General features: G+C 47.1%; 2 protein-coding genes across 2 annotated transcripts in view; one reads left to right on the top strand and one right to left on the bottom strand.

Moving 5' to 3' along the window:
* The window catches only part of HIRA (histone cell cycle regulator), a 53,701-nt gene extending 37,604 nt beyond the window's left edge, over positions 1 to 16,097 (bottom strand). Inside the window, exons 1-3 of the mRNA XM_066609633.1 lie at positions 15,931 to 16,097; positions 4,216 to 4,278; positions 1,610 to 1,720 (exon numbers count right to left, since the gene is read on the bottom strand). Coding sequence (XP_066465730.1) covers positions 1,610 to 1,720; positions 4,216 to 4,278; positions 15,931 to 15,967 — 211 coding nt within the window. The 5' untranslated portion in view covers positions 15,968 to 16,097. The remainder of the gene's footprint in view (positions 1 to 1,609; positions 1,721 to 4,215; positions 4,279 to 15,930) is intronic.
* Positions 16,098 to 17,745: 1,648 nt separating this feature from the next.
* On the top strand, positions 17,746 to 22,082 carry MRPL40 (mitochondrial ribosomal protein L40). The gene is made up of 4 exons (XM_066610027.1): positions 17,746 to 17,891; positions 18,707 to 18,790; positions 20,163 to 20,318; positions 21,627 to 22,082. Exons 1-4 carry the CDS (start codon positions 17,821 to 17,823, stop codon positions 21,934 to 21,936), a joined length of 621 nt encoding a protein of 206 aa, XP_066466124.1. The 5' UTR covers positions 17,746 to 17,820; the 3' UTR covers positions 21,937 to 22,082.
* Positions 22,083 to 22,467: the final 385 nt, after the last annotated feature.

Here is a 22,467-nt window from a genome sequence, read left to right as displayed (position 1 = left end):
AAGCAGTAACTTCAGAACAGCAACAGATTTTTATATCTAAGCACATCACCGCTGCTTTCAATTCTCCAAATCAGTTTACAGCCTTTTGCAACCTTTCTATCTGCTTCAAGTAACTGAACTGGTACCGAAAACTCACAATACTAATTTCAGGGAAAGTGCATGTAACTAACGGCGCAATCCGATTCATCAACCCATCAGGAGATGGAACCTCTGCTCTAACGTAGGGTGTTGCCGTAAAGCATGTTGCAACACCTGACAACTAAGCGCTGGTTGGAAGATCTGCTCCGTCATGCTGGTGTTGAATCCAGGAGCCCAATGGAACAGCTAAGTTCCCACTACGTGGTGCAAGAGCTGGTGGATGGTGGTGCAGGGGGAGAAACGGGGCGGGGGCAGAGGCGGGGCAAATTGGGCCCAGGGAGACAGCAAAATTGGCAGTGCTGGTGCATACCAAATCCTATTCTCCCTCCTGGACTTGAAAGCCCAACACAGGGCCTCTCGGATTTGTGCCAGCGATTTTGCTGGTGCAGATCTGAGTAGCCCCAATGTGCAGGCTAAGGCTTTACCCAGGGTAAGAGGAGACCTCCAGCCTGCTCCTTCCCAGTGCTGGACAAAGTATGGGCACTGTGGTCCCACTGCACCAGTGCTGGTTAGGATTAGGCTGTTACCCACTTCCAACACTTTCCTACTACTTTAAAAAACAGCAGTGGTTAACAATTAAAATCATGTAAAATGCATGGACCCTGATATTTAGGGCTTTAAAGGCTGAAGCCCAGAATCAAACTGGTAGCTTGTACAGTTGGTTATGTGCAATCTTCTGTTCTTCAAACAGATAAAAAGAGAAAACACTGTGATAAATACGTGAAGTCTGGGCTTTCATACAGAGGAGATGAGGGCTTGTATTATTAATTACAAACATTTTGCGAATATGAAGGGTACAATTTATGGAAATGGGCTGCCAAGGGATATGCAAGTGAAAAGGGTTGAACCATGAATCAAACTTTAAGGTGTCTGGTGTGTTAAGCCAGAAGCTCTACATATAACATACAACATATAACACATAACTGGGAGTGTGCAATTCAATTCACAGCAGAGAGATACAGCTGCATATATTTGCAACCCTTTGTACTCAGAAGTAGACCCACTGCTTTCCATGGGAGTTATTCTTAAATAATGGCGCACTGAATTGTAGCCTGGGACTTTATTTCAAATGGAAAGGAGGATCCCATCCTGGTGTTGAAAGAAAAGACCTCTGCCACATGCATGCATTTGCAAAAGGGAACAGAGGAGAATAAAAGGTTAACTTTGGCTGGAATTTCCCAGGAAAGTTACTATAGAAACAAATGATCTCTGCATTGCTTCTAATGAGCCTGCTTTAGCAAGAAAAAAAAAAACTTTTAAGAGTTGAAAGGCTCTGCCCTGATAATTTGAGCATGATCACATGGCAAGAATTTTACTTACTATAGGCAAGTATCTAGGGTAACTTATAGCCTCCCACCTTTCCCTGGGAATGCAGCATAAGGCCTGTGATCCTGTACAGCAGGGGCCGTGTACCTCCTGGACAATTTTGGAGCTGAAAAAATGCCACAATCCTAAATGTATCCTATGGTACCTAAATGATTGTCCATCTGACAAAGCATCTTGGGCACAGTGTCATTCTTTTCATCTTCCTCTTTGAGTACAGGAGCCATGTTCCATATCACAACCTTCCCGGAATCCTGTCCTAAAGGCAAAGGAAAACAAATCAACATCCTGTTGAGAGAACAGCACTGAAATGCCCACAGAGAATATTAATAGCTCCCTTGTGCCGGGACGATAAGCAGATATAAACAGCAACATCCTCTGCACTACTACTGGCCTCCAACTAGTTCTTTATTCAAATGTATTTTGCAAAACTCACCCTTGGCCTTTAGCAAGTATTAGAAGGTGAAGCTTGCAATCTTAAACACTCTGGCATGGAAGTAAGTCCCACCAATGACTTACTTCGGAGTGAACACTCACAGAATTGTGCTATTAATTGTCTACTTCAGAGATTTCCAAACTATTGCCTGTGGGTTACAATTGGCCTACCAGCACATTTCGATGGACCAGCTGATCCCAGTGGCATAATTATAGGTGGCCTTAAGAACATAAGAAGAGCCCTGCTGGATCAGGCCAAAGGCCCATCTAGGCCAGCTTCCTGTATCTCACAGTGGCCCACCAAATGCCCCAGGGAGCACACAACAGATACAACCTGCGCCCTGGTGCCCTCCCCTGCATCTGGTAATCTGAGGCAGCCTGCCTCTAAAATCAAGAGCTTGCACATACCTATCATGACTTGATAGCCTTCTCCCCCAACTCCTTCCCATCACCTTGAACCTTCTAACACCTATTAGATGAAGCAACTGCTTGGTTTAATCACTATTGTTGAGAGAGACAGATAGCAAGCAACTACAGAAATGCAAATATTTTTTCTCCTATCGTGAAAATTCTTAGGAGTTATGTACAAAATATATATATATTGTTTCTCTAACTAATCTGCTCTGGATAACCATTAGAGCAAGACTGAGTGATGAGATGCTGGAAGCTTTGGGACTCATGATCTGGACACAAACAAGGATTGCAAAAACGCCAATCATTCCTTAGGTACTAGAACTTTATATTCAGAGATTTAAGGTTGGATAACTTGGCCTTTGTGTGACATGATATACACAATTAATAATAGTTTGCAAGACTGCAACAAAGGTGGCAATCCAGACTATAGCTGGACATGCAAAAAGCTTTCCAGAATCAAGAGAGTTAAGGAATGAAGAGATGTGAGCCTCAGTTCCTATTAAACCCATTTCTGCCCAGTCCACATTTGATCCCTGTAGTGTATATGCAACATTGGGCGAAACGGCTTAAATCCAAACCGACAAAATGATAGTGAGCCAGGATGGTGTAGTGGTTCTGGTGTTGGAGTTAAACCTAGAAGATCCAGATTCAAATCCCTGCTCAGTCATGAAGGTTCCTGGGGACCCTTGGACCACCCACTCTCAACCTCACTGGGTTATTAAGGACAAAAGAAGGAGAGGACCCATGTACACCACCCTGATCTCCTTAGATAAGGGCAGCATAAAAATGTGGAAAAAAATATTGTGATAAATAACTAAAATGGATCGTTTAAACCAGCAGGCGCCAAACCCTGGCACACGGCCTTTATCCAGTGCCCATGTAAACTCTTCCCCTGTGTGAACTTATTGTTTCATGGAGCAGCCTAATATCTTCATCCCTGATCTCCCCTAAACTTCACACTGGGCTGTCACTTCCACTGCCCAACGCCCCAGCAGGCCGTGTTCCCGGATTTCTGGGCAGACACGGTCACCAAGTTTAGGGGAGATCAGGGGCAAAGATATCAAGCTGCCCTGTGGAATGGTAAACTCTGTTTGCAGTGGGGAATGGTTTACCAACACTCGTGGTCCCGAGTGTGGAGACCACCAATTTAAACAAAGATATGCGGCCAACGGAAACAATTAACTAAGACCATTCTGCACTGCTGGTCAGAAGGAACAAGGCAGAGAGACCCTGAGGAGAGGAAAGCATAACTCTGTCGATATATAGGGGAAAACAAGTCATAACAGCAAACAATGGGAAATTCCAACCCTCAATAACTTGGCTGTTTAATCATGCATATTTTACATGATGTCAAGCAATGCCATGTTAATTAGGTAGCTAATAAATTGCTCTGCTTTTTGGCAGACTGGGTGTGCGTGTTTGCGTAGGGAGGGCCCGTGCAAAGCACACAGCCTTGTGGAGATGCAGCTGTTACCCTGCCACTGGTTTTTGTTTGGTCGTTCTGGTTTTGTGGAGCTGAGACAGCACAGTGGCTAAGAGCAAGTTGACAATCAGGACCTCTGCCATGAATTATAACCTCAGGCAAGCCACTCCCTCTCAAGTCTTCCCCATCTGCTAGTGGAGCAACCAGAGATAATGCCAGGGGACTTGGGGGAAAGCACTGCACTATGTCTACCCCCGTAGTGTCCCCCCACCTTGGGGACACATTGGCCGAACAAATGAGGGTTCAGAGACTGGCCTGGCCAAATTCCCGCCACACACCTAAATGGACCTTTCATGGCACACCGGTTGAAAATTGCTGCCTGAGACTATCGCAACAAGTGTACCCAACCTGGGGGCATACTGCATTTTTAATGTGTTTTACTGCAATTGACCTGGATATGAAGAGATGACCTGTGAACATACCTTGTCCTCCAGTTACAAACTTGGTCCCATCAGGGTGAATGTCAACTGAAAATATCGGCTTGCCTGAAAATAACAGCAAAACAATCTCATGAGCTCAGTGTTATTCCAACACAGATGGAATTACACATTAAAGTTATTTAGGGAACACATTTCTTCCTGGGTCTTAAACAACCAAACGATCCTCTGCCGTGCTACAGTATAGTCTAAGCATGCAACTTTTCCTTATTTTCCTTCAGATTTCTCCTCAGACTTTATTTCAAGGTGGTTTACACAGGCAGGCTATACTAAATCCCTATAGGGATTTTTTTACAATTGATGAAGGTTCTGTCTTTCAAAAAATACAACATTTCAGAAGGATCCTTTTATGATCTGGTATCACATTCTGGCCACCAGTTTCCTGGAGAATAAGCACACTTGCTCCCCCCTGCTAAACAGAAGAAAACCAATATTTAAAAGATGCCTCTTAGCCCAGTTAGGAGGGGCTTGTTAGCTATAATCAACTTACTTACAGGAGTCTGAACCAACCACTGGCCATTTTACCAAAGGATTTAGTTTCCTATGTCTCAAGCATCAAGTAGCAGAACAACAAGAGGATGAAATGCTGTGATTAGCAGTCTGGGAATAGCAAGATAAGGAAAGGTGCACAACACACGTTCTCATAACATTAATTGCAAACAATCCCAAACCAAAGGAACAGTTCTGGGATGGATTTCTAGGAAGAGTTTTGCATCTGATGAACCAAGACCAGCCTTCCAGCAACAGGATTTGATTCAATACATTTCAAACTTTTTTGGGGGGGCGGGGGGAGGATATTTTATTTTTACATTATTAAATAATTGTTGCCCAAAGCACCTGCTCTGCTTGCAGAAGGTCTCAGGCTCAAGCCTCAGCTTGAGCTCAAAAGACCCCGATCTGAAACCTTGGCAGAGCCATTGACAGTCAGTGTGGGTAATTCTAACAAGTGGACCAAAGGTTTGACTGAACAGACAGCAACAACCTATCTTCCTGTTTGGGCTACATTTATCTTGACCCAAAGTTGTTAAGGATCTTTTTTTAAGTCAGTGATATGCAGAGCTCTGTGAATCCCTTCTTTGCTGGCACTTGGAAAGAATACAGTTTGCTAAAAACAATCACAGTTACTCTCAGCTCAAAGGTTTATTACTTTTATGGTATTTTTTACAAATAGATTTTCTTCAGGCACAGTCATATATTATATTATATTATATTATATTATATTATATTATATTATATTATATTATATTATATTATATATCCTTCTAAACTTCCCAGTTATGGAGAACGGCTTGGAGAAAAGATCAGAACTGTACAGATTCAGATAGACACAAATTCTCCCACATGCAGTTTCAAGAAAACTGAAACACCTCCCATGGAACTGAGAACACTGTCTTAATTTAATAAACACTGTCTTAATATCACCTTAATAAATTGCAGGTGAACAGCAGGGAGTCAAATACTTACCTCCTAATCTGAGTATCTGCTTTAACAGAAATCCAAGTTTAATTCTTTCCAATCACCCAACAGACTGTAAATGCATTTAAATATTTGCCCTCAGTGTATTTTTGGTGCTCAGTGAAGTAGCGGATTCCAGAAGTACTTTAAAAAAATTTCCTCCAGTTCCACACAATGATTCATGCATTCTTCTATTCATTACTACACTGATATCTCACTTGTCTTCCATAAGGGACTTCAAAGTAGAATACAGAGGGTTCCCAAGAAGACTTCCATGATACCTGTTGGTTAGTCAGACGCCTTGACTCAGAAATGGTACAATCCTTGCACCACATTATGGTACCCACATTATGGAGCACCAGCAGGTGCCAGTAGCCAGTCACGCTGGGCACTGACTGAGAGGCCAGGACCATCAGAAGTCCAGCTATATAGCTCAACTCAGAGCCCAACTTGCTTGAGAGATCTGGTGGCAGAGTAACCCAGAGAACTTCCCGCTATGCACATTCCATTGTTGTGTGCCTATGAAATAGCGATGGGATAAGCGCACTGCACTCTGTAAAAAAAACTGACCACAGCCAGCAGAACTACCATCCCGTCCTCCAGTTGCATGGGGATCCCAACACACCGTCAGGGCCTGGCACAGGTTTTTCTCCAGATGTCCTCTCCCCCACCCCTGGTGCCAACCCACAACACCAGGCACATCTGACAGACACCTACACTACAATATCTTTGGTGCAAATTAAGAACTTTTCATTCACTCAAGCTTTCAGCAGAATGTACTGGTTACACTTTCATTTCATCTGCCATTTTCAAGGTTGCTAGGGGATGTTGATGAAACCATGTTTCATGGTTGCTTAGGGATCAACTCTTTGGTGGCATTAACGTTTTAAAGGAATAAATACTGTCGCTCAGTGTCCTCCCCCCAGCCCTGTCCCTGACTTATCATCACAGACAATCAAAACACAGTGTGCGGCTAGGCTTCATGACCTTCCTACCTCTACCACACACCAACGTCCACGTGGTTGTGTTAAAATCCTGCAAATCTGCATCTCAAGTAAATTACACAAACCTCCAATTTGTTTTGAAAAAGCAGCTCAGATTCACTTGCACTATCCATGGACACACCGCATACAATATCAACAGTTTGCAAACAATAACAAAGTAGTTGCAAACCTCTTGTTAATATTTAAAGACATCTCTACTAGAACACTCACAGTGCCATACTATACACAATTACTTAGAAGGAAGCCCCACTGAACTCAGTGCCTACTTCTGAGTAGACAGGCACACGGCTGGGCTATCAGAAGCTTCCTGCAGCTCTCACTGTTGAGTTTTCCCAGGATGAACCCAGAATTTTAAACACTTATGAGAAAATGCTGTCTCTTTCTACTGCCCCTATTTACAAGGCTTCCATCTCACTGCTGCTGTAGCAGAGTCAAGAGATATTCTCACTGGAGAAAGACAGGTGAATTGTAAGCTCCTGACATCACTTTATAACCTGCTGTTCTGCCCAAATACCTACCAATTAGCATTCTCGTGAACAACTTGTCTTGTTACAGCCGTTTCCATAATGACAGCTCACTGCTGGTTTTTAGAACTTTTGCGCAGCCTGGGGTCAAATGCAGTCGAACAGCCCAAGCCAGGGCAATCTAGCCTAAAGGTACATGTGCTACCCCAGCACCAACCACGGCAGCACATCATGCCACAAGAACCAACCTTTGCTCCTTTGTTTTCCCCTGATCGTGCTCTGAGAGACTATGCCATAGATTGCCTCCGGAGACATTTTTCACAATGGCTTGGCCTCTTTGCTATGGGTGATCAATATAACCATTCAAAACAGCATTCTAATGCAAGCCCATAGCATCACACACTGACCTTCATCTGGCAGATTTAATACCTGGGTAAAATAAAGAATTCTGGCAGACGCAGCTTTCTGCCACTCTGCGTAAAGATCTTCATGTGTACTCTCTTGATGTGACAACAACCCTGTAAGGTACGTAGATATTATCCCCATATTGCAGATGGGGAAGACTGAGGCTTATTTAAGATCACCTACTGAATTCACAGCAGAGGTCAGATTTCAACCCAAGGAAGTCATGATTATTACATGAGTTTTGCCATTTTATTCAAAGAATGGTGATTGTCTCAGCAGGACATGATGCCTCATTTAAGGATGATCTCCATCCTCTGATTTTCAACCTTTTTCATCTCACAGCACACTGACAAGGTGCTAAAATTGTCAAGGCACACCATCAGTTTTTTGACAATTGACTGGGCACAGCACATTGCTGGTGGGGGGCTCACTTTCCCTAATGGCCCTATGAATAAACTCCTCACCCAATCTCCTACAGCACACCTGCAGACCATTCACGGCACACTAGAACATGCCATGGCACACTAGTTGAAAATAGCTGCTCTAAACTACATGATAGAGTAAGAAAAACTTTCTATCCACTTTCCCCCTACAACAGGGGTGTCCAAAGTTTTTGGCAGGAGGGCCACATCATCTCTCTGACACTGTGTCGGGGGCCGGGGAAAAAAATTAATTTACATTTAAAATTTGAATAAATTTACATAAATGAATATATCAGAGATGGAACTTATATGAATGAATGAAGGTTTTGCAATAGCTCAAGGCCTATAAAAGGCTTTGCACAAAGCAAGGCCGGCCTTTCCTTTGCTGCTGCTACTGCATCACAGACATGAAACAGCAAGCACCGGAGGGAGACCTCATCCCACAGGTCAAACAGTTGCCCTCACGCTGAAAGCAGTTGTGTGGAGCCAGTGCAGGCTCCAGCAAATCTCCGGAGGGCCAGAGGTTCATTGGAGACTGGGGGCTCCCTGAGGGCCGCATTGGGAGTCCTCAAGGGCCGCAAGTGGCCCCAGGGCCAGGGTTTGGGCACCCCTGCCCTACAACATGCAAACTTTTAAAAACCTCTATCATGTCCCCTCAAGCTGCATTTTTTTCTCAAAAAAGTTCCCAAACATTTCAATCTCTCCTTGTAAAGAAGGTGCTTCAAGCCCTTCACTTTTCCCAAATCTACCATTTTTGAGATGGGACGAGCAACAAAGGCTGGCATGAATGAGGAGGAACAGGGAGATGTACCAGAAAGACATATACCCTATCCCAGTGTGAAGCAACTGCCATTTATGGGTTGTCATGACTGCAGACCCCTCTCACCATTCTACAGAGCAAGCCCCACTCTGTGTGGAGAGTGGGTCAAAGAGGTGCAGTCGGTCTTGTGTATTCTGTAGTCACATCTACAGACACAAGGCTGGCTGAGAAGTGCCACGCCAGAGGACAGGACTGCAATCAGTCCACAGACTTCCAACGTCCCTTTAGCCCCATCTGTACCTTTACAGGCTGCCTTATCTCTTAGCAGGGCTGAAAATGCAAGGTCACTGGTCAGATGGTTTCAGACACTCATTTATAATCTTCACCAGAATGCAGGTAACACGTAACCTGCATTCTGGTAGGTAACGTTTTCCCCTGATCTTGGTAATGTCCAGACACTCATATATTACTCTCCACACAACACACTAACATGAGATGCTTCTATGCATAACTCTGAAAAGTATCTCAAATATCTGGGTTAAGGGCATGGTCTGAAGGCATACAATATTGGAACCATGCAGATCAGTGCCTGTGTGGAAGACAGTCTGGGAACATCAGAGGCTGCCATCCGAGTCAGACCTTTGACGCATCTGTGTTAGCAGTCTTGACACCAACTGCAGAGTTTTAGACAAGGTCCTTCCCAAGCCTACCAGAAGATGCCAGGGACTGAACCTGGAATCTTCTCCAAGCAAAACCCTACACCACCAATTATAGCCTCTCCGCATAAACATCAAAGCTCCATGTTTGTTGCCGTTGAGTCCCGTGACAGAAGACAGGTGCAACATAAATATATTGAAATTATCTTCACACTTTAAAAAGGTGAGCTCACCCCTCCTAACTGGGCAAAGAGGTGCCTTTTAAAGTGATGCCCTCTTCTATTTAGCAGAGGGAGAGCACCTGTTCCTCTTCACCCCAGCATGGCATCTTTTCCAGGGGCTATTGCTGATGTCTCTTCTGCACCATTTTAAATTGTGAACCCTTTGGGGATTGAGAACTATTCATGGAATTATTTTTACGTAAACCACTTTGTGAACTGTTGAAAAGCAGTATATAAATATTCTTAATATATAATAATATATTATATCCTTTTCAGAAGTCACAGTAATACAAATTTCTTTTAAAATGCAGCTTTGTTCCTAACTAGAAATCATATAGTACCAAAGAAACAATCCACATAAAACCTGTCCAAAATGTATCCCTTTCCTGTCATCAGATAACAACACAGAGTTACCCAAACTCTTCAAAATACAGTAGTTACCTTTTCGCTGTTGGGCAGCTATGAAATCTCTGGGAGGAGTAGAGTAAACAACATACGACTCAGATATTGATAAGGACTAAAGCATAAGCAAAAGGCTTAAGTATCCTCTGCATCAAATAGTTTGATGCAGAGAATTCCTAGCATCAGCAGTTTGCCAGCTTCTCTCAAGATCCAATGAACACAAACCAGGACTGATTCTATAGGGTCAAATGTTGCCTTAGACCTGCATACTAAGGGCCCTGTCCTATCCAAATTTCCAGCACCGGAGCAGCTGCAATGCAGTCCCTAGGCAAGGGAACAAATAGGCCTCCATAACTACCCTCCCACCACAGGATGCAACACACACCCCATTGGCAACAAGACCACCAGGGCTGGAAAGCTGGATAGGATTTAGCCCTGAAGGGGAGGGCTGGCCCCTCTTTTCTAGTGGACAATCCGTGTGCTAGAAACATGGTTTGTGACCCATCACAACCCAGGCTACAGCTGAGTGGTCAAGCACCTGCTGTATACTCAGACGGCCCCACGTTCAAACCCTGGCATTTCCAGGTAGAACTAGGAAAGACTGCAAATTTGGAGAGCGGCTGCCAGTCAGTGCAGACAATACTTAGCTAGATGGTTCGGTGGTCTGACTCAGGATATGACTGCTCCCAACATTCCTCTTTCATGAAAGCATCTCGGCTTCTGAGATAAAGCTTCTAAGGTGACTTGCTTTTGGGGCACTACATACAAAACACAGGGCAGCAAACCTTTCGTCAATCATTCTTTAACTGAATACCTTTGTTATCAACTAAAAAACCATCTCCAATCAGAACCAATCAGGAAAGTTTTTTTTAAACTTCATTATCATAACGTAAGTACCTACAAAAACAACAGGTGAGAGACCTCATCTGAGAAGAGTTTTTCCTGCCATCCTCCCCACACAGAAGGAAATGCCTCTTTGAACATGGCACCTGTTACAACAAACGTACACAGTACATGCACCAATGAAAAACAAGGAAAGCACACTTTTCTGCTTCCAGTCATTTTTTTAAGTTGTTTGTAAATCAATCAGTTAAACCTGCACTGAGTAATCCACTAAGATTTGCTAAATGGGGTGACAGCCCTATTCAAACCTCCAGGAAAGACTCTACACTGAAGGGTGAAATCTCTTTCACAAGACTCAGGGCTGGGGAGAGGGCCTGAAAAGACAACAGGCCACCTCAGAACCATTTTCAAAGAGCTGTTTTAAGCTTTTGGAAAAGTGTTTAGTCAGCTAATCAAGGGGACAGGCTGAATTTGGATGCTTTTTAGCCCAGGAAAGCCCTTACACAAGGAACTTGTGAATAACATTATCTGACAAAATGTGTTTCGTCATCCCCAGGCATTTAAACAGGTGCTATATACTTTAGGGCACATGAGCAAACAGTGAGGAGCTTTTAAATGGGGGGGGGGGGTGCCTTCTTTGCCAACAACCATTTATGCTAATCAACTATTATCCTCACCAAGGATCAAACTGTTGCACAGAGGTCTGCAGCTCTTTGGTGACAGGGCCTAGGACACTCTGCATATGCTCAGAGGAGTTCATCTCCCTCAACCCCTGTCCCTGTGTACCCAAAGCCTGGTAAGAGTTGCTGCCAGGCAGGTCTCAGACAGGCCAGTAACCTTAAGGCACGGTGACCTCTGACCCCAGACTGCAACCCACATATAAAGGCCACTGGATTGCCCAGTATAAAGCATAGCAACACAAAATGGTAAAGGTTGCTTGGCTTTCATAAAGAATCATTTTTGTGAGTATGACTGAAAGAAGCTGGCTGAAGTTGGGGCTTGGAGACTCAGCGCAAGGTGATTACACTTTGAAGGTGCAGATAGCAGGTGCCAAGCAGCTACTGAAGAGGAATGAGCTCACACCTTGGCAAAGGTTAAGAGACATTCACTGATTGTATTCACTAGCTTTGTAACTGTTATACTTTTCGAACAAAAGTACATAGTAAAACAAGGTAGCCTGTAACCTGCATAGGAAAGGTACGCAGAAAAGATCACAGTACCTTTCTTTTAATGACTATTCTAAAATTCGTCAAAACAATCTGTATAATTGGGTTGATTTATGAGAATGTGAGCCAACACTAAGTAAATAGTATTATAGTGCACCCTGCTGGGATTTAGAAACTTTTGTACTTTTCTAGGTTTTAAGGTGAAACCCTACCTGTATGTAAATCATAACCAATTAATGGTTTTGCCCACTTGTTGCCCACCTATTTCCCATCTTTTACGCAAATTGTACCTTATCTGTAACCCATTAGGTGTTTGCCCCATCTCTGATGTAAAATTTCAGCCAATAGGAAGTCTAGATTTTGGGACAAAAGCCAAAATTGTATAAATGGTCAAACCAATATTGGGAATTGCTCTCATGCTTTGGACACTAGTCCCCTGAGATGCCCGTTGCTTGCAATGAAATATAAGCCTGCACACCTTCACTCCTGAGTAAGGAGTTATTCTTGAGTTGCTTTTTCTACCTTGCAACAATGTGACTTGGTATAAGAAAAAGTTGCATGCAACAGTCCTGCAAGGAATCCTCATAGCCTAAAGGGGGTGGTCAGCAAGGTGCTATGGGACACTCTGGTCATGCTCAGAGGGCCTCTGCTTCTTTATTACCAGCTCCAAATTGCCCAAACCCTGAGGGGGACCTGCCACTGCTGCCAATCAAGGCTCAGATGGGCCAACAATCAGATTCAACAAAAGGCAAAGTTACTGCTGCCTGCCCTGCAAGGAGTATTCTCAACCTAAAGGTGGTGGGAAGAGCATGCATGCCTTCCCCAGCAAGGGAGAGAAGGGGCACACTGCCCATGTTCAGAGACTGACCATTTTCTCCGTTTCTGGCCCCAGATCACAAAACACTCAAACTTTGGGGGAAAAGCTGCTGTCACTGAGGGCTCAGATGCACTGACAGTCTGACCCTATTATAAAGCAGCTTCATGCACTTGTCCTTCAAAAAGTCTTAAACAGGGGGAGGCACATGCATGGCTTCCTCAGCCAACAGGAAAAGGGGCATTCTGCACATGCTCAGAGCCCTTCTGCCATCAGTCAAAGCTTAGGTGCACCCATGACCTGATTTGATATCCAGCGAAGTTACAAGTGCCTGTCCTGCAAGGAGCCCTATCAGCTGGAAAGGGGAGTGGATGGGAGAGACACATGCACAGCTTCCTCTACTTCCTTCCAGCAGAAAAGGAACACTCAGCCCATGCTAAGAGCCCTTCCACTCCCTCCAATGCCAGACCCCACCCGACAAATCCCAAGTCACCCAAACCTCAGGGGCAAGAGCTGCTGCTCCTCCCCCTCCTCCCAGGCAGGGTTGGGCAGCAAAAGTGGCATGGAAGGATTCTTCCCAGCACTGAAAGCCTGGATAGAGAAAGAGGCAGGAAAAGGAGGAGGCACAGCGTTCTGGTACATCTTCAGAGCCCTTCTTCTACCATTCAGGGCTTGCAGGGTAGGCACATGTAACTTTGCTTGGTAACAAGTTATGGGTACGCCCATAACTTGTTACCAAGCAAAGTTACATGTGCCTACCCTGCAAGGAGCCCAAAGCTGGGAAAAGGGGTGGAAGAAGAGACACATGCACGCCTTCCTCAGCCAGCAGAAAAGGAGCACTCTGCCTATGCTCAGAGCCCTTCTTCTGACAGTAAAGGCTCAGGCATACCTGCATAAAACAGTCAGGCATGCTACCCTGCAAGGAGCCCTATCTTCTGGAAACAGAAGAATAGACACTTGCACAGCTTCCTCAGCCAGCAGAAAAGGAGCACTCTGCCCATGATCAGAGCCCATCCTCTCCTTCCAATGCCAGACCCCAAATCGCAAAGCACCCCAAACTTCAGGGCAAGAGCAGCTGTTCCTCCCAGGCAGGATTGGGCAGGCAAAAGTGGCATGCTCCAGCCTTGCAAGGATTTCTCCCAGCACTGAATGCATGGGAGGGAATGGCACAGAGAAAGGATGAGGTGTGGTGCTCTGCACGTGCCCAGAGACCTTCTACTATCAGTCAGGACTCAGGCGTGTCCATAAGCTGATAACAAGCAAAGTTACACATCTACTCTCAAAGAGCCCAATCAACTGGGAAGGGGGGAGAGAAGAGACACATGCACAGGTTCCTCAGCCAGCAAAAAGTAGCACTCTGCCATGCTCAGAGCTTGCCCTCTCCCTCCAATGCCAGAACCCCCTCCCAAATTGCAAAGCCAGCCAAGCCGCGGGGGGGACAAGAGCTGCTGCTCCTCCTCCTCCTCCCAGGCAGAGTTGGGCAGGCAGAAGTAGCATGTTGCAAAGAGGCAGGAAAAGGATGAGGTGCTGCACTCTACACATGCTCAGAGTCCATCCTCTCCCTCCAATGACAGACCCCAAATCACAAAGCCACCCAAACCTCACTGGGGGGGGGGGCAAGAACTGCTGCTGCTCCACCCAGGCAAAAGTGGCATGCTCTAGCCCTATGAGGCCTCCTCCCGGCACTGAATGCATGAGTGGGGGGGGGAGAAGAGAGGCAGAGGAAGGACTAGGCACAGCGCTCTTCACATGCTCAGAGTTCTCCTGCTCTTTCCAATGCCAGACCCTTTCCAAATGGCAAAGCCACCCAAGGGGGGGGGGGAAGAGTGGCATGCTCCAGCCTTACAAGGCTCTCTCCCAGCACTGAATGCATAAGGGGGCAGGAAAAAGATAAGGTGCTCCCTTCTGCTCCCTCCAATGCCAGACCCCCTCCAAAATTGCGGGGGGGGGGGGTAAGAGTGACATGCTCTAGCCTTGCAAGGCTCCCTCCCAGCCCTGAGTGCATGAGTGGTGGGGGGGAAGAGAGGGAGGAAAAGGATGAGGTGCTGCACTCTGCATATGCTCAGAGTCTTCCTGCTCCCTCCAATGCCAGACCTCCTCCAAAATTGGGGAAGGGTAAGAGTGACATGCTCCAGCCTTGCAAGGCTCCCTCCCAGCCCTGAGTGCATGAGTGGTGGGGGGGAAGAGAGGGAGGAAAAGGATGAGGTGCTGCACTCTGCACATGCTCAGAGTCTTCCTGCTCCCTCCAATGCCAGACCCCCTCCAAAATTGGGGGAGGGTAAGAGTGACATGCTCCAGCCTTGCAAGGCTCCCTCCCAGCCCTGAGTGCATGAGTGGTGGGGGGGAAGAGAGGGAGGAAAAGGATGAGGTGCTGCACTCTGCATATGCTCAGAGTCTTCCTGCTCCCTCCAATGCCAGACCCCCTCCAAAATTGGGGGAGGGTAAGAGTGACATGCTCCAGCCTTGCAAGGCTCCCTCCCAGCCCTGAGTGCATGAGTGGTGGGGGGGAAGAGAGGGAGGAAAAGGATGAGGTGCTGCACTCTGCATATGCTCAGAGTCTTCCTGCTCCCTCCAATGCCAGACCCCCTCCAAAATTGGGGGAGAGTAAGAGTGACATGCTCCAGCCTTGCAAGGCTCCCTCCCAGCCCTGAGTGCATGAGTGGTGGGGGGGAAAGAGAGGGAGGAAAAGGATGAGGTGCTGCACTCTGCACATGCTCAGAGTCTTCCTGCTCCCTCCAATGCCAGACCCCCTCCAAAATTGGGGGAGGGTAAGAGTGACATGCTCCAGCCTTGCAAGGCTCCCTCCCAGCCCTGAGTGCATGAGTGGTGGGAGGGAAGAGAGGGAGGAAAAGGATAAGGTGCTGCACTCTGCACATGCTCAGAGTCCTCGCGCTCCCTCCAATGCCAGACCCCCTCCAAATGGCAAAGCCACCCAAACCTGGGGGAGGGGGCAAGAGTGACATGCTCCAGTCTTGCAAGGCTCCCGCTCAGCGCCGAATGCATGGGGGGGAGGGGGAGAGGCAGGGCAAGGCTGAGGTGCTGCGCTCTGCACATGCCCAGAGGCACCCTCGCTCAGGCAGGCGCTCACCATTGTGGTTGACCCAGGTGGGCTTGAGGAGCTTCATCCTGGGGCTCGTCCTTCCTCCTCCTCCGGGGCCTCCGTGCCGGGGGGGGGGCTGGGCGGGGCTGGGCTGGCAGCGAGGGTGGGGGGCCGGGCTGGCTCAGGGCCCCCGCGCCGCGGCCTCCTCCTCCTCCGCCCCCCGCCGGTGCCCTTCCTCCCCCTCCTCTTCCTCCCCCTCCTCCCTCTCACGGCCGCCGCCGCAGCTCCATCGCCCGTCCCGGTCCCGCCAGCCGCTGCCCGGCCGCATCCCCCGCTCGCTGCTCCCGGCGGCTCCCCGGCAACGCCGGAAGTCAGCGCGGGGCGACGACCTAAGCGGCCCGGCGGGAAACAGGGGCGGCGCCCAAGGGTCCGGGTGGGGGAGGGGCGCGGCAGGGGAGGGGTCCTCCCTCTGGGGTGACCCCCCTCCCCAGGGGGCTTGGGGGGATCCATGGGGAAGGGGGACTCAGGAAAGCCCCACAAGCTCCCCTTCTGGCTCTCGGCCCCCCAGGCTCCCTCCAGGGGATGGGGGGCCCTCAAGGGTCCACATGGACCCCACAAGCACCTCTACAGGCTCTCTGGGCCCCCCCATGTCTCCCTCTCCCTAGGGGGCTGGGGAGCCCTCAAGGCTCTATGGGGAAGGGGTATTTGTGGTATGGTTTCTCAACCAGTGGTACAGGTACCACCAGTGGGACCTGAGGTGCTGTCTGGTGGTACTTGTGGGACCCCACTTTTTAAATGGGCAGTGACGTCTTACTTGTTGGGGACACATAAAGACCCCACAAGCACCTCTACAGGCTCTCTGGAGGCCCCCCCTGTGCTCCCCCATCTGGCTCCCCCTTCCCTGGGGGGGGGCTTGAGGTGTGGGGACCCCTCAAGGATCCACATAAAGACCTCACAAGCACTACTACCATCTTTGGAGGCCCCCATGCCTCCCCATCGGTCTCCCCCTCCCCAGGGGGCTTGGGAGGTAGGGGGCCCTCAAGGATCCACAGAAACACCCCACAAGCATCTCTATAATTTATCTGAGGCGAGTGTGGCTAGGATTGTAGCATAGGAGGCCAATCTAGGCATGTCTACTCAACAGTGAGTCCCATTATAGTCAATGGAGCTTACTCTCAGGAAAGTGTGTCTAGGATTTTCATCCTTAAAGCCCAAGCCTATGCATGTCTACTCAGAAGTAAGCCCCATTATAGTCAATGGGGCTTACCCCCAGGTAAGTGTGGGTAGGATTGCAGCCTGTGAGCCCAAGCCTATGCATGTCTACTCAGAAGTAAGTCCCATTATAGTCAATGGGCTTACTCCCAGGTAAGTGGGGTGTGTAAAGGACACACTTGCAAAGGGCATACATCGTTGCATGAGCAGGTGGCACAGAAAACAGACACAGAGGTTGCAATCCTAGCCACACTTTCCTGGGAGTAAGTCCATTGACTGTAATGGGGCTTACTTCCGAGTAGACATGCTCAGGCTTGGACTTTATGGTACAGTCCTAGCCACACTTTCCTGGGAGTAAGCCCCATTGATTATAATGGGACTTACTTCTGAGTAGACATGCATAGGCTTGGGCTGTAGGCTAAGGCTGGAAATCCTAGCCACACTTACCTGGGAGTAAGCCCCATTGACTATAATGGGGCTTACTTCTGAGTTGACCTGCCTAGGCTTGGGCTCAGAGTTTGGGGTCGAGATTACAGCACAGCACCCCAGGCTGGGCAAGGCAGGCCAGCAGTACTGCGGTCCCTTCCACCCCCGGAACCTTCGTGGCGAGGTCCCGCGGAACAGGACGGGGCCCAACCGTGGGCGGACCGGTGTGTGCGTCGCCCAATGCGTCCCCCCTGGTGGCTGGGGCAGGAGTGAGCTGGGGCTCTGCTGGCTGAAGGCAGGATGCTGGCCCAGGCTGCAGCCTCCAGGGCCCTGAGCCTCCTTGGCTGCAGGGCAGGGGGCTGTTTATGGAGGTAGGTGGGGAGGGAGGCCTCATCTTCATCATCATCCCAGCACCGTCATCATCTTCATCACTATCCCACCACCACCCTCATCATCTTCATCATCTTCATCACTATCCCACCACCACTACCAAATTCATCTTCATCACTATCCCACCACCACCACCTTCATCATCTTCATCACTATCCCACCACCACCCTCATCATCTTCATCACTATCCCTGCACCACCCTCATCATCTTCATCACTATCCCACCACCGCCATCATCATTATATTCATTCATTCATTCATTTTTCTGTCTCAGTTTCTTACACCAACGGGCAGAATCCGATCCACCTTACATTAATTTCCATCATTAATTAATTACTTGCATTAATTACTATTAGTAACTACTAATTATTAATTATGTAGATCCATAACTTTAACATGAACTTGCTTGTCCACTACCATCTTTGCAGATGGCCCAACTCCAGTGTTTCTCAAGCAGTGGTTACCCCCAGTGGGACTAGAGGTGGTGCCTGGTGGTACTTGTGGGGCCTCAGTGTTCAGTGGGACTTGAGGCACTGCCTGGTGGTACTTGTGGGACTCCATTGTTTCTCATCCAGTGGTACAGGTACCACCAGTGGGACTTGAGGTGGTGTCTGGTGGTACTTCTGGGACCCCAGTTTTTAAAAGGGCAGTGACATCCTACAGAGTGTTGTCTAATCATGTGTGTGTTAAGATATTGTAAACTGCCAGGATAATCCCTTTGAGACTGGAAAGGCAGGAGAAAGGATTTTCTTTTCTGATTTGACAGATCTAATGCGTTTTATTAATTCTTCCATAGTTCTCAGTCAACCTGGAATGTTCAACATCGAGAGAGTCACTGGCAGTCATCACTTTTGACCCTGAGAGCAGTTCTACCCATGAGGTAAAATGTAGTTCATAGTCTAGGAGGACATTCAAGTGCACTTTTCCTTTTGTTGGATGTGAGGGGACTGTGTAAATATGTTTTCTTGGAGACTAAGGGCCCACTCCTATCCAACTTTCCAGTGCTGATGCAGCCTCGACGCAGCCCTGAGGTAAGTGAACAAACATTTGCTACCTGCACCTTGAGGAAGTCTCCATGACTGTCCCCCCACAGCAGAATGTAGCACCCCTTCCATTGGCACAGCTACATCAGTGCTGGAAAGTTGGATAGGATATGGCCCTAAAGCTCCAACTTCTTATTATTTGAAAATGTCTGCAGAATTTTTGAATTTCTAAAACTTTTCCATAATGGATGTGTTATTTAGCTTTGCACTGTTCCGGTAAGCTGAGTAAGGTTGAGGGTGGATGATTTGGTCATGGTCATTCAGTATATTTTGTGGCTGGGTGAAGATTTGAATATCTCAGCCCTGTCCGTGATGCTGACTGAGGGCCCAGGCCTATCCAGTTTTCCAGTGCTAGTGCTATCGGGGTTTGCACTGCTTCCTGTGGTGGAGGAGCAGTCACTGGTGCCTTCTTAAAGTATGGGAACATGTGTTCCCTTATCACGGAGCTGCATTGTGGCTACATTGGAGCTGGAAAGTTAGATAGGATTGGGTCCCGTGAAAGTTGTCTCATATAATGAGTTGTGGGCATGGAGAATGTCCACCTCCGTTCCTTTCCCCTGCGCTACCTGAATTTGAAAAGAGAGGGGGAAACGGAGCAGAACAGGAAGCGTGGAGGAGAGAGCAGCAGGCTAGACTTTTCCAATTGGAAAAGAGGGAAATGAAGTGAAAAAGGAAGTGTGGAAGACAAGGAGACACTCTAGCCCAGTCCCCTTTTCTCCTCCATGCTTCCTCTGCTTCCTCTCTCCTTTTTCACATTCAGAGAGCTGGTGGAAAAGTAGCAAAGATGACAGAAGGTCTTGGGCCAGCCCTGGAAATCTTTGTGGCTCGAAGTTGAACCCGTTTAAGACACAATGCAAAACATTTTGTGTCCACACTGTCTTCTTTGGGGACCATCTCTGCTCTGAGGTATTGCTCTGAGGTGTAGCACTGGCTGTTAACACAGCATAGAAACAGCTTACACTGAATAAGATTGTTGGTTCATCTAGGATGGTCAGCATTGTCAATGCAATCAAAAACTCTCCAGGTTTTATCCTGGAATTTTTCTTTGTCCACAATGGAGATGTTGGGGATTGAACCCGGGACCTTCTGCATGCAACGAGGTGGTATGTCCATGAGCTACTATGGACTTTCTGGAAATGTTTAATGTTGCTGTTTTATACATGCCTAATCACTGATAGAGTTTTTCAAACTGTTTTTTCCCCCCATTAGAGCAGAACCAAAGAGGAAGAAGAAAGTGGACCCAAAGAGAGAAATAGCCATAAGGGACCGGATGAGGAAGAAGATTAAACGATTGGAAAAAGCCCCACAGGAAATGATCCCCATTGAAGATTTTACAACGCCATTCAGATTCATGGATGAAACCAGGTAATGGCAGGGAGGCAAACAGTGACTGTGAAGCTGCATAGTTTCCAAACCAGATTTATCAATCATTGACTTGGATTCCCTGAACTCAGTGGGACTTAATCCTGGATAAATATATGTAGGATTGCACTGTTAGTTCCTGCACTGCACACCCCTTTGCCATCAGCTCAGTAGGCATCCTTAAGCAAGCCACTGCTTCTCAGTTTCCACTCCACAGCTGCGATAAAGGGAGAATAATCCTTACTTACCTGTCATGGTTGGAGTAAGGATGATCTCAAGACATTGTATTTTGATTTGCTGCTTTATTCCCAATTGCTGTTGTCTTTTACTGAGCTGCTATTTTACCTCTTGCAAGCACTGTAAAGATTATTGTTCCCATTTTGAAGATGGGGGAGGCTGAGTGGGAGTGGCTTGCCCATAAATTACCTGGTGAGTTTAGGGCAAAGATGAAATTTGAACCAGGGGAGACCTGATGTGCAGCCTTTAAGCCAATTGGACCACTTGCTCCCAGCTGGGCCCCACACTAGAGTAATCTAGTCTTCTCAACTACACATTGCCACTGAAATTTTTTTTCTCCTAAACAAAAAGTCAATCAATATTTTTACTAAGTCACTTCATAGTAACTAAAACAAGTGGTTTTGTAATTATTTCCTTTTCAAAGATTATAGTCACATTTTGCTTGCTTACATGTCTGCAATTTTATATTAAAACGTGCTTCGATCCATTTGGGCCGTGAATTCGCATGCACTTTTTAAGTGCAAATTTTGATTGTTTTCCATTCTACCATTGAGTTATAAAGTCTATAATAAATAGTATTTATCTCTCTCTAAGGGTTCAATCCTAACCAACTTTCCAGCACTGGCATAGCTGTGCCAGTGGGATGTGTCCTACATCCTGCAGTTGGGGGGCAGTTCATGGAGGCCTCCTCAGGGTGTAAGGCAATGTTGCTCTTACATTGGTGCTGGAAAGTTGGTTCGGATTGCATTCTAAGATGCTGCAGGCCGTAGCTGCGAACCTGGGGCCCCACAAAAAATGTTTCCAATTGGGCCCTGCAGCTCCTGTGCAGTCTCTCATTCATGATGCTAGATCAGCTATAATATGTATTTATCTTCTCACTCAAACACATTTTGAAAACTTCATTTTCTCATTTCTAAAACCTCAGTAAGTTGGGTGAGGGGGGATAAAGTAAGTTGCATCCTTTTTGTGTGTGTGATTTTTGCTTTCTAAAACAAGGAGAGCAGCTCAGTTATGTCTGTTGGATCCAAGGAAACGGATCCAAGAAAATGTTGCAGTATCTTTTTTCTTTGGCAGGGTACGAGTCGCCTCCCCGATCTCATTTGAGGAGAGTGAAAGGCGAGCCCTGCTTCTGAAGCGGTGGGCTGTGTACAAGCTAAATCAGCACAAGGAAGAGATGAAGGCCATCGAGTCTTTACAGGCAGCCCAGGAAGAGGCATTAAAAGAACTGCGCCTTGAGTCTGAGGAACTATATCAGGCAGCAATTCGGCGTGACGATGGGCTGTTCCCTTTCGAAAGGCAAGAGCCTATGTATACCCCTCCGGTGCCCAACTACGAGGCTCCTGAAGGGAAGTGCAATGATATCACCAAAGTATATACGCAGTGATGTGGAAAGCTTGCCACCCACATCTTGGAAGGTGTTTCATTCAGTAAACACAATCACAGATGAATCTGCTCCATCCATTCATTCTGATGTACCAGTTGTGTGTGGCTGTTTCATAGTTCACTGTTGAATACACAATAAGAAAATTATGCATTTTCTTCCTTTGGTCTTACAAATTGGGTATATTCTGGACACCTGCCATTCTGTTCTACAGCTCTCTGCCTTTTCTATTCCACTAGTTCCCTGGCTAGCCTGAAATGGTTATTTAAATGCTCCATGCAAATTACAGGCCTCTGGCCATTTTGTGCACCCATCTGCAGGTTTCCCTAAAGCAGTGCTTCTCACACATTTAGCACCAGGACCCACTTTTTAGAATGAGAATCTGTCAGGACCCACTGGCAGTGATGTCATGACCAGAAGTGACATCATCAAGCAGGAAAATTTTTAACAATTCTAGGCTGCAGTCCTACCCAGGATTAAGTCCCACTGACTATCATTGTTAAAAGAATATACATACTAGCTTGTTAAAAGTAC

This window comes from Tiliqua scincoides, chromosome 14 (genome assembly GCF_035046505.1).
Source record: "Tiliqua scincoides isolate rTilSci1 chromosome 14, rTilSci1.hap2, whole genome shotgun sequence".
Classification (NCBI taxonomy): Eukaryota; Metazoa; Chordata; class Lepidosauria; order Squamata; family Scincidae; genus Tiliqua; species Tiliqua scincoides.
This window is presented reverse-complemented; position numbering and strand designations above follow the sequence as displayed.